Source organism: Macrotis lagotis, chromosome 4 (genome assembly GCF_037893015.1).
Source record: "Macrotis lagotis isolate mMagLag1 chromosome 4, bilby.v1.9.chrom.fasta, whole genome shotgun sequence".
Lineage (NCBI taxonomy): Eukaryota > Metazoa > Chordata > Mammalia > Peramelemorphia > Peramelidae > Macrotis > Macrotis lagotis.
The window spans coordinates 78,158,772-78,175,310 of record NC_133661.1 but is presented as its reverse complement, the minus strand read 5'-3'; the positions used below and the strand labels follow the sequence as shown (position 1 = coordinate 78,175,310).

Here is a 16,539-nt window from a genome sequence, read left to right as displayed (position 1 = left end):
TCTGGAAAGTCAAAAGTCTAGGTGCTTATAAGGAGCTAGAAGGAAGAGAAGCATCAGCCCACAATAATCAATCCATTGCAATGGTCCTATTGGAAATCTCTGACCTGGAGACTATTTTCACAAAATTGTCAGCTTTTAAATGGTCGTCTTGTCCACTTTCCCAGCCTTTGGTCAAAGCAATGCCCAGAACACATATACCCTTTCGCTTTCTGATATCCTCCTGTCTACAAGGCAGATGTTCCAGACTTTCAACCAAAAATTCTTATTCTTTATGTTTCCCAGTAACAGCAATGGGTATGCTGAAGTCCATCCATAGCCACTGAGTGGCCAGCAGAACATATTTCTAAAACAGCTCACCAAGACTAAGAATTTGTGATTAGTGATCAGGGAACACACAGTCCTCTATAAATCTAATCGGTTCTTTTGAGGATTAACCCTATGATGGCCTCAAGAATTTCTTGTTTTATTAACTGAGCTAGCCTGTCCAAATCAAGACAGGATTTTAAGAACAACCTATTACATCATCTATTCATTTGCTCCCATGTTAATTCCTCTTCACCTAACATTCAAAGTCACACTTTTTTTTCCTGCTATCTGCCTAGTACAAAAACAAAATCACTCAAATTTATATTGCAATTAAAGATTTGCAAAAGCACTTTCTTCACACCAGCTTTGCCAGGCAAGCAATTCAAATAATATCATTTCCATTTTAAGGATGAAGAAATTAAGCCTTGAAGAAGTTAAATGACTTACCCATGAACCCATAGTTTCCAATTGTCCAATGCAGGCCTGCCCCTCCAGGCTGCACTACTGGACTTTTCCAGCACACACCCTAGAAATCTCCCAATCCTGGAAGATCCCTTCCACCCTGGAACTTACACCTCAAAAATACCTGTTGCCTCTAATTGGGGGCTCCTCCCAAAACCTCCACTTAATGAGAGTGACTAGGCCAGTCATTCATTCCCCAAATGGCTGTGCTCTTTTGGACATCATGCATAGGCACCTTCTCTCCCCACTTTTTTTCAGTTTTATTTTATGTGTAATATTCCTCATCCTTGGTCCCTAATAAGCATTTAATAAATGCTTGTGGAATGACTAACTGCCTACCCCAGGGGCTTCATACCCAGGGCCTTTGCCACTCTGCCATGTTCCCTATCCAGTGTCACAGGTCATCTTATCAAGTTTTCCAGGTCTTACACAGCTAAGGCTAAAATGTGGATCTCAAGCACCCAAAATTTAGGTGACAGTCTTATACTTACTGTCTATGCTACTCAGATCCCCCTCTTTATCATAGAATTAGGACTAGAATCAATCAATCAATCAATCAAGAGTCTGTAAATTTAGAACTAGAAGGGGACTTAAAGGTCTTCCAGTCAACTCCCCTCATTTTACACATGGGGAAACTGAGACCCGGAAAGGTTAAATTACTTGTTAGTGTTCACACAGCTAATATGCTCAGAGTCTGGATTTGAACACAGGTCCTCCAAGAGCAAATCCAACTCTTTACTATTAAACCACAGGACTTCTTATTCAACACTCGGATTTTACAAATGAGAAAATTGATGTCCTGAGAAAAGATTTTACTGGTAAAGATAAAAAAGTTAATCAGGTCTACACAACCCTAGATTTGAACCCAGATCCTTGGACTTTGAATCTGATATTCTTTTTATTATACTACATTGCCTCCTTTTAATCCAGTACACATTTTTTAAAATCCTTTTGCAGGTGCTGACCTTTACCAAGAAGATGTTTGCTGACTCTCCAGGGAAGATTTTACCACTATTTGAAAATTCATCGTATTGTAGGAGCTGATGTGTATCCCAAAGAGATCTTTAAAAAAAGGAAAAAGACCCACGTGTACAAAAATATTCACAGCAGCTCTTTTTGTGGTGGCAAAGAAGTGGAAATTGAGGGGATGCCTATCAATTGGGAAATGGTTCGACAAGTTGTGCTATAATGAATGTGACAGAGTACTCTTGGTCCATAAGAAATCATGAGCAGGCAAACTTCAGAAAAGCCTGGTAAGACTTAAGTGAACTGATGATGAGTGAAGTGAGTAGAACCAGGAGAACATTAGGCATATTAACAGCAACACTGTGCAATGATCAACTATGATAGATTTAGCTCTTCTCAGAAATCAAAGACAATTCTAAAAGACCTGTAATGGAAAATAGCATCCAAAACCAGAAAAAGAACAATGGATTCTGAGTATACACCATAGTTCACTATTTCTAATTTTGTTTTTTTTTTATATTTTTATTCATTATGTTTTATATTTTCATTCTTCTCATGATTTTTCCCTTGTTCTGCTTCTTTTTTTCACATGACTAATATGGAAATATGTTCAATATGATTGTACATGTATTACCTATACCAGATTACTCTGTCAAGGAGAGTGAGGAGAGAAGGGAGGGAAGAAGAAAAATGTGGAACTCAAAATCTTACAAGAAATGATTGTTGAGGGCTATCTTTACATGTAATTGAAAAAATATAGAAAAAAAATCACATTTAAAAATATTGTAGGGGTTGTTAAGAGAACTTTCCCTAGCCTTCATTATGATATACTTGCTTATGTTTAACTACACCAACCTCTGCATAGCCTACTTCCATCAACTGGGATCTGTCTTAGGAGAGATCCTTATATATTTCTGCTAATTTCTGAATTTTAAAATATTCTACTCTGAATTTTTAAATGTTCTGAGGTTGGAGAGAAGTATTTTCACTTTAGGTTTCTTGGATCTGTAGCAAAAACAGGCTGTAAAATTTCCACTACTGTGATTAAATAGAATGGTTAATGGATAACCTTAAATACCACATGCAAATAACCATTTCATGCAAGACCTAGCTTCAAAGGGCAGAAAGCTTAGCACAAGAAGGATTATATGGAGAAAACATTTCTTCTCTTCTTTGAAAACCTCCACTCATGTATGATTTTCATGCCTCTTCATGAAATTGAAATGACCTTCATTTCTCAAAATTTATACTAGCAGTTAGCTCTGACAGGTCCTACAGAGAGGTCTAATAGACTCTCTATGTCTCCTAGTCAAGAACTAACCTAGCTAAATTCAAAAATGTACTTGGAAGGGAGTAGATAACTTTTTTTTTTTGGCTACAGCAATTCTTAAAGGCTAAAATACTAAGTTACTGGAATCTTTAAAATGATAGATCCTTGGAATTATCTTCTTTGTTCCTAATTATGCAAGGCAAAGGCAGCAAATAGCCAATCAGACTTAAGGTAAAGCCAAATGCAGGTTTTGCCTGTATAGATAGAAAAGCTGTTCTAGACAAGTTTCTTTCACTGGGGCCATTAGGGATACCTTGAAAGGAGGACTTTCAGTCCATCAACACACCAGAGCTGACTGGGTGTCTTCAAGTTAAGGGAAAGTCAATTTGAGTTGAATTTTCTTAGTTCTGAGAATCCCACAGGTTTAAGCAAAGCAATGGTTCTTAAAGAGACTTAGTAAAGAAGATGGCTCCAGGTGTTTGTAATTTTTTAAAACTAGTTTTAATCTGCATATACTTCATCAAATATACAATAATTAAAAGAGTTTTTAGATATGTGATAGCTAGAGAGATTTTTCCTCAAAAGTTCTATTCTAGGATAAAAAAGGTTCAGTGTATGATCCTGGTGAAATCTTGTGTTTGGGGACAGAAGACTAGCCTGCCTAAGGAGCAAGAAATTAATAACTAGTGGATTGGCCACAAAGTGATAAATTCTTCTGCCATGATGAGCCTTGAAATAAAGAAAAAAGGCATATTGCACTCCTATTTCTTCAGAGACCATGGTAAATCAGCAAAAAAGAGGCAGATAATGCATAGAACAATTTTTAAGGCATCTTTGAAAATTAAACTGCTGAGATTCTAAATGTGAAATCTTAAGCCAGTTACCAACAACTGAACCAACTCCCTAATGACACTGTTGGCATCGATTAAACTAAACATTATTAGGAAGTTAGAGCAGAATGGAAAGATAGCTTAAGGTTCTTCTCAAAGAGATTAAAAAGAAGAGCTTATGAAGTTTCATTGAGCATCCAAAGACGAGAAACACTATTCATGGAATACTTGGTCATGAGACATCAATGCTAACCATGAGCATAGGCACATAGGCTACCATGTATAGAACTGTAGTTTATGAACCAGCATTTATTGTAAAAATAAGTTAAGAAATTCCATTAAAAATGACAAGTCCTCCAAATCAAGTCAACACATGCTTCAATACTCAGTGACTTCATTGTGAAAATGGGTACAAGGCAAGATAATAAAAAAAAATAAATAAATTGGGCAAAGGTTGGAAGATTATTCAGAAATCTCATACCTGTATGTCATGAATACTTACTTTAAGAAGAAAGTATGAAGGGTATGACAAACATAGCAAAAAATTAGTTAGACCTTAATAGATATAAAAGATTTATCTATCTATCTGTGATAAACCATTAACTGGTTGGTGAAAAAGGCAAAATCAGAACCAAATTAGAAGAATAAAGATTTTTTAAAAATGGAAGTTACATGTACTTGTAGTACATGCAATCAATCATTAACAGGTATTTATTAAGTGCCAGCTATGTGCTAAACACTATTCTAGGCTCTGGAGATAAAAAAAAATCCAATAATAATTAAACAATTGCTGCCCTCAAGAAACTTGGAATCTGAGAAGACAGTATGCACATACATAAGTTTATATAAATCATGTGAAGGAATCAAGAAATATCTCAGAAAAGGGTGTTTGAGGTGAGATTTAAAGGAAACTGGGGATTCTAGGGGACAAAGGTGGGGAAGCAGTGCATTCTAGCCATAGGGGACAGTCTCCAGTCCAACCTGTTTAAATAAACTGTTGACAAAAAAAGGGAGAAATAAGAATAACATATAATTTGTATAATGCTTTAACATTTGCAAAGTGCTTTCTTCTGCCAAATGAAGAAAAAGTAAAGACGTTGACTCTGACTAGGATCATTTCTTAGACAAGTGTGACCAATGTAAGACAGCTGGCACAAAGATAAGGCCAAATGAGCCCAGAAACTGTCTAATCAGAAGGCCTTGATCCTCTTGCTACATAGAAGACATGGCAGCCGGAGGTGACACTAGTTTGGAACACAAGTTCCTATGTAAAATATTTCAGAAAAGGATTACAGAAGATCATATCAGTAGCAGTCCATAAAACAGTACAAGCAATAGAAGGGAAAATGAGTTTGGATAAAACTCAGCATGAAACAAGGCTAATATGGAAATATGTTTTCTATGACTTTACTTAAATAATGGGTCTTGTATTGTTTGCCTTATCAATGGGTCAGGGAGAACCTAGAAATAGGGAGCAAATTTGGAACTGAAAATAAAAGCTTCCATTAATTCATTAAATTTTAGTTGAAAAATAAGTTAGTAAAATAAATTAGTAAAAATAAATAAATAAGGAACCTTAAACAAATAAATGAAGTCAGAATCATTCTAAAAGCACAATCTTAGATTGTGAGACATGGGAGACACTGGCATGGGCCTACCCCATATGGCGTGCCTGCATCAAAGAAGGTGTTACAAAGCTGCAGTAGCTCAAAAGAAACATGAGATGCACAAATTTAGAGACACCTCCACTCCAAATGTTCATATGAACCAATTGTGCCTAACCCATGATAAAGTCTCCTAATCTCATATTGATCTGAGTAGTCACAGACTGATATGTTGCACCTTGACCCCAACTTAGTGTTATTAATAACGAATGACAACAACCAACCAAAGGCATCTGTAGCTGATATTTGATGTAGTACCAAAAACTGATAAGAAATAGAACAGATGTGTTAGTATTTCTGTTGGGACCAATCCTCATCCCCAATGATGGGAGAATTATCTCATTTGGATTCTGAATATCTAAGTACCTACTGTGCTACATGAAGAATGAAATATGACATGAAAATGGTATTTAAAAAAAAGACAAGTTGGGAAGAGCAGCCAAACACCATCAAACACATAAAGAAGAAATCTATATTGGAGGTGACACAATTTTAAAAGCATCCAGAGAACGATTTTCAAAACATTTTAAAATATGGAAAAGATCACAGTTACTATCATCATCCAAAAAAGATGACCAAGAAGACATCAGACCATATGCCAACTTTCTTGTGTTTATAAAAAATTTTAAGAGAACAGACTAGACACATGTCAAGGATATATCCTTGATGAAAATATGAGAAGAAAAGAGGCAAGATTTCACAGAAAGCTTTCCACAACAAACCATATCTTCATTGGTCACACAATTTATTATTACAGTAAATATGAGATAGCACTGAATTTCTTATTTGCTGGTTTCCTGAAAGCATTTGACTAATATATGAGGCAGGAGAGGGGAGTACCTGGGACTGGCCAAGGAAAGCCCACTGCTTATGAACATATGAAATATGCTTTGCTTAACGCAACCTCCATGTGAACTTGAGCATGTACAAAATTATTTTTAATAAGTTTACAAGATGAGGAAGAGGAGTATTTTGTTGGATGCTAAGCCAGAACCAGGAGTACATAAATGAAAAAAAATATTATCTTTTGTTGTTATTGCAGTAAATTTCTTTCAACCCATCTCACTCCCTACCCCTCCCAAAAAGCTTACTCATATAACAAAGAACCAGTTTTGCAGGGCACTGTCCAGTCAAGGGTTTCCTCTTTCTTGTCTGGTGATGTATGAGTGAGAGAAATGTGTTTTAAGCCACTACAGAGAGAGGACTCAGGACCTCCCCACTCAGTGCCGACATATGGAAAATCTCTCATATTTTCCCATCACAGACCACCTAAAATCTCTCCATGGATTCTTGGGTACCTTGTGAACCTCAGAATAAGAATCTCTGCTTTAAGTGGATTTGTTTCACAGAATCACAGAATTTCAAAGCTAGATGGGACTCTGGAGTTCAACCCCTCTAAACATCCCCAACAAATTATCATCCAGCCTTTAGTTCAAGACTTTCAGACACAGCATGTTGTGCAGATATGACTTGACAAAGAAAAGATGGATGGCAGATACACAGCGATGGTATACCCTCAGAAAGACAAGAAATGTATGATTTTTAATCTTTGCATTCCCAGCAACTGTGTCCTGAACACAGGAGAATCCTAAAAATTTTTGCTGAATTGTCTATCACATTTCTCAATTAAACAAGCTCCATAAAATCTATGCATTGCTCAGCACTTGATAGCATCACAGGAACTAGGAGACACAGAAAGGTAGGCTTAATTCTTCTCCAACTAGAGACCATCAATAATCAACCAGTCATACAGGTGGCTCATTCCTTCATGAACAGGTACAAATGAATAGGTAGAAATCGTTCCTTCAACCAGGAAGACACAAATATTAGAAACCGAACTGGAACCAAGAAGTCACCCCAATTCTTCCCTTCTTCATGCATTTTTCTGGCTTTGGAGGCTAATGGGAAAAGTTGGGGCCACTCACAGGGTCTGGATGGCTCGGAGAGAGGTGAAGGTCCCTTTGGCCAGGCTCTGGATCTTGTTGTCATATAGTGAGAGCAGGGATAGGTTCTGGAGATCTTGGAAGGCATCAGCCCGAATACAGTTGATCTTGTTGGCATTGAGAAGGCTATGGAATGAAAAAGAGAAGTAGCAGGAAAAGCAAGAAATAAAGGCTACAATGTACTTGCTGGGATGTAAAGCTTGGAATAGTCTAGAATTTCACTGCCTACAAAGAGGGCACAAAGTTATTATCTTCCTGTGCATTATGAAGAAGGTGTTTGCCTCTCAATTGTGAAGTTATTGGAATTTAAATCATAATGTAATTACAAGAAGTGTGTCCATGATATATTGGCCCACCAAAATTTATCCTGATCCTACCAGTTGTTAGTATGCTCTCCACCTTCCAGAAATTGTTTGTATTTATTTGTGTTCATATTCCTTCTTTGAGCCTCTTTTTCTCTCCCCAAGGGGAGATGGGGGTATTTCTTTTTTATCTCAGTATCCCCAGTTCCCAGCACAGACACTAAATGAATGAAAAAAATGGATGGATGAATTGAAAATCACTGAAAATTGTTGTACTCAAGCATTCAATGGGAATTTCCATATTCCCAATATGGCAACTTGAATAACCGAAGAAAGGAAACTGGGGTCAAGAACCTGCCTAAGCCCCGGGGAAGATCCATGAGTATATTCCCACATAGTCACTGGGATTTAACTAAGTCATAAGATAACATTATAAGATATGCATATGCCTACTCCCAGACATAGCTATATAAAGAAGCCTGATTTCATCTTCATTTTCCTGGCATCCATTGATTAACTCTGAGTCTGCTTTTTGCCTGTTTCCAAATTCTATCTCCAACTCCTTATACATAGAGCACTGAACTGTCTATGGGGACTCCATGGTCTCTTGTCATCCTGATGGGTTGATGATATGCTAACTTAATTGGGATAAAATAGAAAAATGAAATCTCTTCCATCTTTCTCCACATTTTAACTAAAAATGCTTAGGAGCATGAAGTTAGTCCTGGGAACATTTTCTTCAAGTTTTATCATGTGCCCAAAGAGGTCCCCTCCCCTTCCCTCTGGGACAGGTCCACATGAGTATGCATAAGGTGATGATCCTTACAGTAGCTGCAGGGTGTAGAGACCTCCAAACACTCCCCTGGGCAGGTCTGTGATCTTATTTCCATAAAGAACACTGGGGAGAAGAAGCAGAAAGAGAAAGTTAGATGGATAAGCTCTCCTCACCTGGATCTCTCTATTTACTTCTATATTAGGAACATGGACTCAGAGTTCTGAAAGAGTAAGGGAAAACCACAGCTCTATTCTCGCTAAGGATCATTGATAGCAAACCATTGGATTTTGAAGGTATGTACCTCTTAATGATAATCTATATGAATTAAGAGAAAAACCTCTTCAATGCAGGAGAGGCAAATTTCCACTATTCCAAAGCAGTATTCTTAATGTTGCTCCTTCTTTATCACACTCCCAACAAATGGACTCAGTTCTCCAGTGAGCTACATGGGGACTGGACTGGGTCTGTATCACCTTAAGGAGAACTGATTTGGCATAAACATCAGAAATCAGCAAACACTACAGATAAGGAGTTTAGTTTATTGATCTCCAGAATTAAGGCATAATGAAGAAAGTGTTAATAATGTGAATTAAATTTAAAAGTGTATCACAGTTCTCAGAGATCTGCATGGGGTTCAGAGCCTCTGCCAGAAATTCTTCTTAACTGTTGAATTCACTGTCATCAGACCTGGAGCCTCTTACCTCTACTCTGTCCCTGGCAAACCTGGCCCTGTTTTATCTTTAACACCTTCTCCACCTGTGCCCTGGGTTCTAGATGAGACTCCAGGGGCTGGTCCCATTTAGGAGCCCCCAGTTGGTGCTGGGCACAGTGCTAAGAGTTCAGTATTACTCACAGAGAATTTAAGGATCGAAGACCCTGGAATGCATCAGGGGCAATCTCAGAGATCTGGTTGTTGCTCAGGTCACTGGAAACCAAAGAAAAGGGAGAGAATTCATCAACTTCATCAATCACAACCAAATTTTCCACTTCCTAGGTAATTCCCTTTTAAGAAAGTAAATGTACTTTAGTTTTGTTTTATCATTTCATCTCATAAATAGTTTATTAGATATAAAATGGGGTAGATGTGGTCTTTCCTCTTTTATTGATGAGGAAAGACAAAGTAAGGACCACAGAATCCTGGCATATGGGTCAGAATAGTTTTGGAGGTCATCTAATTCAATCAGCTCCTTTTACAGAGGCCCCTGAAATCCAGAGAAGGTTGAGTGTCACATAGGTAGTAAATGGCAGAAATGGAATCCAAAACCAGATCCTCTGACACTAGATGTTATTTCCACTGCAGCACACTTCTTCCTTTTTAAAAAAAAATTATTTATTTAAGGCAATGGGTTAGGTGACTTGCCCAAGGTCACACAGCCAGGCAATTATTAAGTGTCTGAAGCTGAATTTGAACTCCGGTCATCCTGATTCCAGCATCTATGCTCTATCCACTGTGCCACCTAGCTGCCCCCAGCACACTTCTTTCTTAAGTTTAAAGCATTGACTTGTCATGAATAAGTAACACTGCTAAGAAGAGAATCCAGAAACCTCATGGACTTCTAGAGCTGAAAGAACTCTTATAAGCTATTTAATTGAATTCCCTCATCTTCAAGATGTAGAAATCGAGTCCCAGGGAGGTTAAGCAGCTTTCCTACAGTCATACATACATACAGTGAGTAAGTATCTGAACTGGGACCTAAACTTTTGATTCTGAGTCAAGGTCATTTTCTTCTATAAAGCACTGGCTCTCACTACAGTCTTTTTTATTCTTTGTCTATCCCCATCACAATATTCTCTATGCTTTCTTTAGCCCTAAGTCCTGACCTGCCATTTTCCAGGATCAGAGAAAAGATCTGTCCATTGAGAGTCAGTGGGCTCAGTCCCAAACACTGCAGTGAAGACAGAGGTGGGAGAGAAATAAAATTACACAATTATACAAAAAGGAAGAAGTGTGCTGCAGTGGAAATACAATTATAAAGCCAGATGGACAGATTTGTGCTCACTTTCAGATTCCGTAGCCCTTCCTCTTCACCTGCCTAACACCCTAGGTAAATACAGAAGTCACAGGGTGAGTCTTAAGCAGGTCCAGAAGTATACTAGTTAGCTGAATATACTTACATTCTCCTCAACTTTCTGTAGGGAGAGAAGGCTCCGGGGGGGATTGATTTGATGCCATTGAGCTCCAGACGGCTGCAGAGAGAAAAACAAATAGGAAAATTAAGGACTTGATTCCATAGTTTACAGGAAACCCTTGAGCTGAGTACCTATGAGAACCTCAGCTACCAATTAATTCCTTGCCAGAAGGCAGCTTCTTCCAGCAGCCTTGGCATCATCTTTACCCACCTGGGGAATCCACCCAGCATGATAAGCTGTACTTATCCAAAAGGAAGAGGCTGATGACTTCCAGTGAATTGTTGGCCCAAAGGCCAAAGTCCCCATCGAAATCCTCTAGGGAAGCAGTGGGGAGGAGGGCTGTTATTGCTTCAACTTACAACTAATTAAAGTTGCATATGTTATCAAAAAGAAAAGCCTTGTTGAGGCCAGAAGGCATTTCTGGTTGAGTTGAAAAGTTTCTAAATGAGAAAATGTAATAACATTCCCTCTCTTGTCCACCACCTTTCAGCCCTAAGCTCTCAACGACCCCAGGGTCAGTGTCTGGAAGCTGGGGCTTCAGAAACCCAGGCAAGAGGCAGCTCCTGCCTTCATGGAATCGGGATCCTACATCTAGAGAGCTCAGAGACCTCAGAGGCTCTCCAGTCCAACCCTTTCTTTTCACGGTTGCAGAAACTGAGGCTCACAAGGTAACATCATATTAAATATCTGAGCTAGGATTTAAATCCGAATCTTTTAGTCTCCAAGTCGAGACCTCTAGCCATGCCCCTTTGCCCCTGATGCTTCCTCTTCCCCAAGTAAGGCTAGGAATTTGGAAGGATGATCTAGCAGCAGGTTAGCCTATATCCTCCCTAGAAAGGATAAAATAGACTAATTCTAATAGACTCCAAGAAATAGCTGAATGGGTCCTGCTTGAAGGGGGGCCACGGCTGATGACAGGTCTTTGCCAGGACTGGTCTTGGGTACCCTGTAAAATGAAAACTTCATACGAGATATCAAGGCTTAAACTGAGCATACCCTCTGACTTTTCTCTCTCTGATACTTCCCAAGACCCCATGCCCTGCATCTTCCCTCCATCTAATCAATTGTCTATCTGCTGGGTTAAAGGAGGTAACAAATTGCATAAGCTACATCTTCCCTAATTCAGAGTGAATTTCTTTTCATTTGGAGGGCAGAAGCAGGTCTGTGACTTCTTCAATGAAGGAAGCTCCCAGTGAGAAGCTACCTCTACTAATTCAGATCCATACTCGAAAGTTCAAATCTTAGATGCCAAGGACCCCCAAAGGCTAAATGGCAGCCAGTGCATGTCAGAGACAAGACTGACTCCAAGGACACCAACTCGCTGCCCACTATGCCAGGTTGCCTCTCTCCTCCTTTCCTCAGTCAGCAGGAGCTTCATAGTCCAGAACTGGCAGGGTTAAGGATGGCGACTAGAAGTAGCCATCATTGCTTGGGAGATGGAGTCCTGTATTGAGGAGATCCCCTAGCTGGGGCAGGGTGGGGGGAGGTGGGGAATAGATCCAAGTTCTAATTTAATTAGTTGAGTGACCTTGCAATCACTCCTTTATCTGGGCTTCAGTGTCCTCTTCTGTGAAATGAAGGGTGAGATAGAACAATTCCAAAAGATCCAGCCCAGAAATTAAGTATTTTTATGACAACTTTTATTATCCTAATTTGAACTGGCAGCACAGAATGACCTGTGCTGAGCTCCCATTTGGAAACCATTATGGGATAGATTTGTCCTGAGCCTCTACCATCAGCCAGTTCTTCTGCTAAGAAAGCTATCATCCTTGCAGAAACTAATAACTACTCATAATTATTTGGCCCTCAAAGTTTACAAAGCTTTTTATATCCTTTATCTCATTTGAACCTCACAACCACCCATGAAGTTGATTCTGTGTGTATGTGTGTGTTTTCAGATCTATGATTTTTTTTAAATATAAAGAACTGACAAGGTCAAAAAAGCCACTTTATAGAATTTCCTGGAACATTAGGAGCTTAAGTGAGTTACTCAGTCACACTGATAGGACTTGTGTCCAGGACAGCCCGCCTCTGAGCCATTATGCCACATTACTAAACTCTCCTTTCCAAGGATATCTCAAAGTTTCTCTTTTATTTCTATCTGGATATTTTTATTTTCTAAAGTTATTCATTTGGAGATTAAGAAACCTTAAAGCAAACATTTATTTGCTCCTGATTCTATTAACATACTAGAAATGGAACTTAGCAATCTTGGTTCTTTGCCAAGTGCTCAGAACAAGAAACTTTCTTAGAACCTCTCAAGTCCTCTTTCAGCCCCCAATATCCAGTCTTGGCAATGGGCCCTGAGACCTACAGTGCTCTAGTCTTCCCCAATTCACCTAAGCAGGGGAGACAGACCATATACAAATCCCAGATAATCTGAAGAGAGAGGACCTGAGCCAAGCCTGGCCACAGCCCACCCCCCATCCCTGGACATTCTTCCCCACTACTCACATCTCTGTCATGGTCTCAGGTAGATTGGCTGGGATGGCGGTGAGTCCTTTGCCACGACAGTCTACAATCCCATTGCTGCAGGCGCACATAGGTGGACAGGAGCCTGAGGACAGGGTACAGACAGGGGCCCGGGTAGCCTCTCCTTGGCCTACAGAGAGTAGTAAAAACAGTGGCTAAGGGACAAAAGATGTGCAACTACTTGGAGGTAGGAAATGGTCCATGCACAGAGGCTGGTTTATTTTGATTTACTATTAAAACATCTCTTCCTCTGTGCAATACAGAACAAGAAATGGGTAACATAATCCCATGATAACAAGTTACCACTGATTTAGAATACGTTATCATTATTGAGTACAAATCCAGCCTCAGATACTTCCTGAGCAAGCCTCTTAAACTGTCTGCCTCAACTGTAAAAAGGGAATATTAATAGCACCAACCACTCAGGGTTGTGGGGATCAAATGAGAAAATATTTATAAAATCTATCTATCCTTGTTTGGGGTCCTCCTGATCCAAAATCAGTATCTATGATTAGAAGAGAGAGGTGGGAGTGCAGGATTCCTATATGTCTTAAGAACTGGAGGTCATGATAATAAATTGATGAGACATGATAATAAATAGAAATAAATAGCTTATGCAAGTATAGGCTTTACAATTCACAAAGTGCTTGATGCGCATTATCTCATTTGATTCCCAGAGCAGCCCTGTGAGATGGGTAATAGAAATATCCTGTTACAACTCCTATGACATTTGAGGTTAGTAGAATTTAAGAGCTAGAAGGAATATGCAAGCTGGGAGGGATTAGAAAAGCACAGATTAAAAGCATGAAAGGGATCTTGGAAGTCACCTAGTGAAATGCTCTCATTTTAAAGATGAGGAAACCAATACTCAAGAAGTCAACTTGTTGGACAAATAGGAAGTAAGGATAAAATTTGAACTCAGGTCCTCTAGTTTCCCCAATCCTGAACATTTTCCACAGTATCATTCTAGATCATGTGATCATAACTTCCAAGTTGACAGGTGAAAAAAATCTGAGGATTAGAGGGATGAGATGAGTTCAGAAGAGATCTCAGCTCTAAACTCTCTTGCTAGATTTGGGGCTCTCTAACCACCCCTCAGGTTGCTAAGCTAGGTTAGCAGATAGGAAGTATATAAGAGTTGCAACCTTGGCTATCTTAAGAAGAATTTATCATCATGAACTCAACCATGGAAGACCAACCTCTTCCCCCAGTCAGTGGGGAGTTACCAAGCAGGGAGATGAGCAGGGGGTAAGAGAAATATATACATATGGTCCCCTTGCTGTCTTCCTGGGAGCTGGAAGCCAAGAGAAGACCTTGTACGGTGACTTGGTTAATAAAATATAGTCTCCCAGGGACTTGTATGTAGTCATATACCCCATATCAAATTTCAGGCATCCAGAATATCTTTTGATTCAAAACTGCTACAAACCTACATAACAAGTTGTAAACTACTAGCAATAGCACTCACTTTTTCTCATCTTCACGTCTCTTACTATATGCTGCTCCTGTACACTCTAATCAGTTCCCTTTGTAACCCTCTATATTTTAGTTCTTTTATTTAAAAAATATGATTCCTGGGGCAATTAGGTGGTACAGCACCAGCCTTGGAGTCAGGAGGACCTGAGTTCAAATCCAATCTCAGACACTTAATATTTACTTAACTATGTGACCTTGGCCAAGTCACTTAACCCCATTGCCTTGCAAAAAAAATTAAAAAAAATAAAATTATAATGGGTCCCTGGGTGCCTCCAGCTGCTAAGAACCCCTGACTAGACAATCTCTAAAGTCTTTTTTGTCTCTGTAACAGGATTAATGATTTGAAAGTAGATCTGGGTGTGCAGTGGCAGCATTGATCTGACTGCTGCATCAGACCTGGAAAGAGGAGGGATGAGTGATAAAGAAGGTTCTACATGCAGGACAGATGACAGGAAATCTATGAGGTTAGAATGTGAAACATGACTAGGGCTGGTTGGCTCTGGTGAGATATGAGAGAGAGATATGAGACAACTCATCAAATGATCCACAAGCATTTATTAAATACCTAATATTTTCCAGGCACTCTGCTTGAGAGTTACAGATAGAAAAACAAAAATGAAATCATTTTTGTTCTCAAAACAAAATTCTCCCTGGAAAACTATGATTTGATATCACCTTTTGTAAGAAAAACAATTCCTCATTGTAACATTAATAGCAACATTATGTGATGATCAACTCTGATGGACTTGGCTCCTCTTGGTAATTCAGTGATCAAGGGCAAGTCTAAAAGACTTGTGATGGAAAATGCCATCCTCATCCAAAGAAAGAACCATGGACTCTGAATGCAGACCAAAGCTTAGTTTTTCACTTTTTCAAAATTTGCTCTGTTTTTTTCCTTTCTCATGACTTTTCCTTTTTGTCCTGATTCTTCTTTCACAACATGACTAATATGAAAATGTTTAACATGATTGTACATGTATAAGATTATTTTGTTAAGAACTGAGGAGACAAGATAATACATAGAACTAAATAGTTGGTGCTAGCTTAGGCTTTACAATTTACAAAGTGCTTGAGGCACATTATCTCATTTGACTCCCAGAGCAGCCCTGTGAGATGGGTAACAGAAATGTGATCTTCTCTTTTTATGTATGAGATTAATAGAACTTAGAGCTGGAAGGGATCGGAAAATCACAGATTAAAAGCATGAAGGGTTCATGGGAGTCATCTAGTGCAATGCTCTCATTTTAAAGATGAAGAAACCAACACTCAGAGAAGTCAACTTGTTGGGCAAATAGGAAGCAAAGATGAAATTTGAACTCAGGTTTTCTAATCTCCCAATCCTGAACACTTTCTACAATACCATTTTAGATCATGTGGTCATACTTACCATTTTGACAGGTGAAAAAACCAAGTGAGATGAGGTATAACCTATATCACATTATTCATTGTCAGAGGAGCAGGGAGAGAACAGAGGGAGGTAGAAAAACATGGAACTCAAAATCTTATTCAAAATGAATGATGAAAACTCTTTTTGTATGCAATTGGAAAAAAATTAAAGAAAATTTTAAAATAAAAAAAGTTCCTATAAGAATAGCATGTCACAACAGCTAATCAGAAATACTTTGGGGCAACAGTACATATGATAAACCCATAACAATATGTCAGGGAATGAGCAAAGATGTTGTGATAGGTCTAGCTGGTGCATGTGAGCAGCCAACAACCGACCTGGAATGGTGAAAAGGGGGCAGTCGGCAGCTTCAGGGTCCTCAAGAGAGAATCTGTCAAATCAGACTTCTAAGCACACTGATAGACTATCCAGGACCCACTGCCCTACTTCTACCCTGATAATGGCACCAGGTTATAGCTAATGATTCAATTCTGCTAACATTTATTAAGTACCTACTATGTGCAAAGTACTAGGGGTGAAATGACATGATTGATAC

At 39.0% G+C, this 16,539-nt stretch overlaps 1 protein-coding gene across 3 annotated transcripts in view; it reads right to left on the bottom strand.

Annotated features, from left to right (window-relative positions):
- The window catches only part of SLIT1 (slit guidance ligand 1), a 241,870-nt gene that overhangs the window by 54,547 nt on the left and 170,784 nt on the right, over positions 1 to 16,539 (bottom strand). For all 3 annotated transcript variants that reach the window (XM_074233238.1, XM_074233240.1, XM_074233239.1), the window contains exons 9-13: positions 13,103 to 13,250; positions 10,634 to 10,705; positions 9,372 to 9,443; positions 8,570 to 8,641; positions 7,424 to 7,567 (exon numbers count right to left, since the gene is read on the bottom strand). In XM_074233238.1, the coding sequence (XP_074089339.1) occupies positions 7,424 to 7,567; positions 8,570 to 8,641; positions 9,372 to 9,443; positions 10,634 to 10,705; positions 13,103 to 13,250 (508 nt within the window). The remainder of the gene's footprint in view (positions 1 to 7,423; positions 7,568 to 8,569; positions 8,642 to 9,371; positions 9,444 to 10,633; positions 10,706 to 13,102; positions 13,251 to 16,539) is intronic.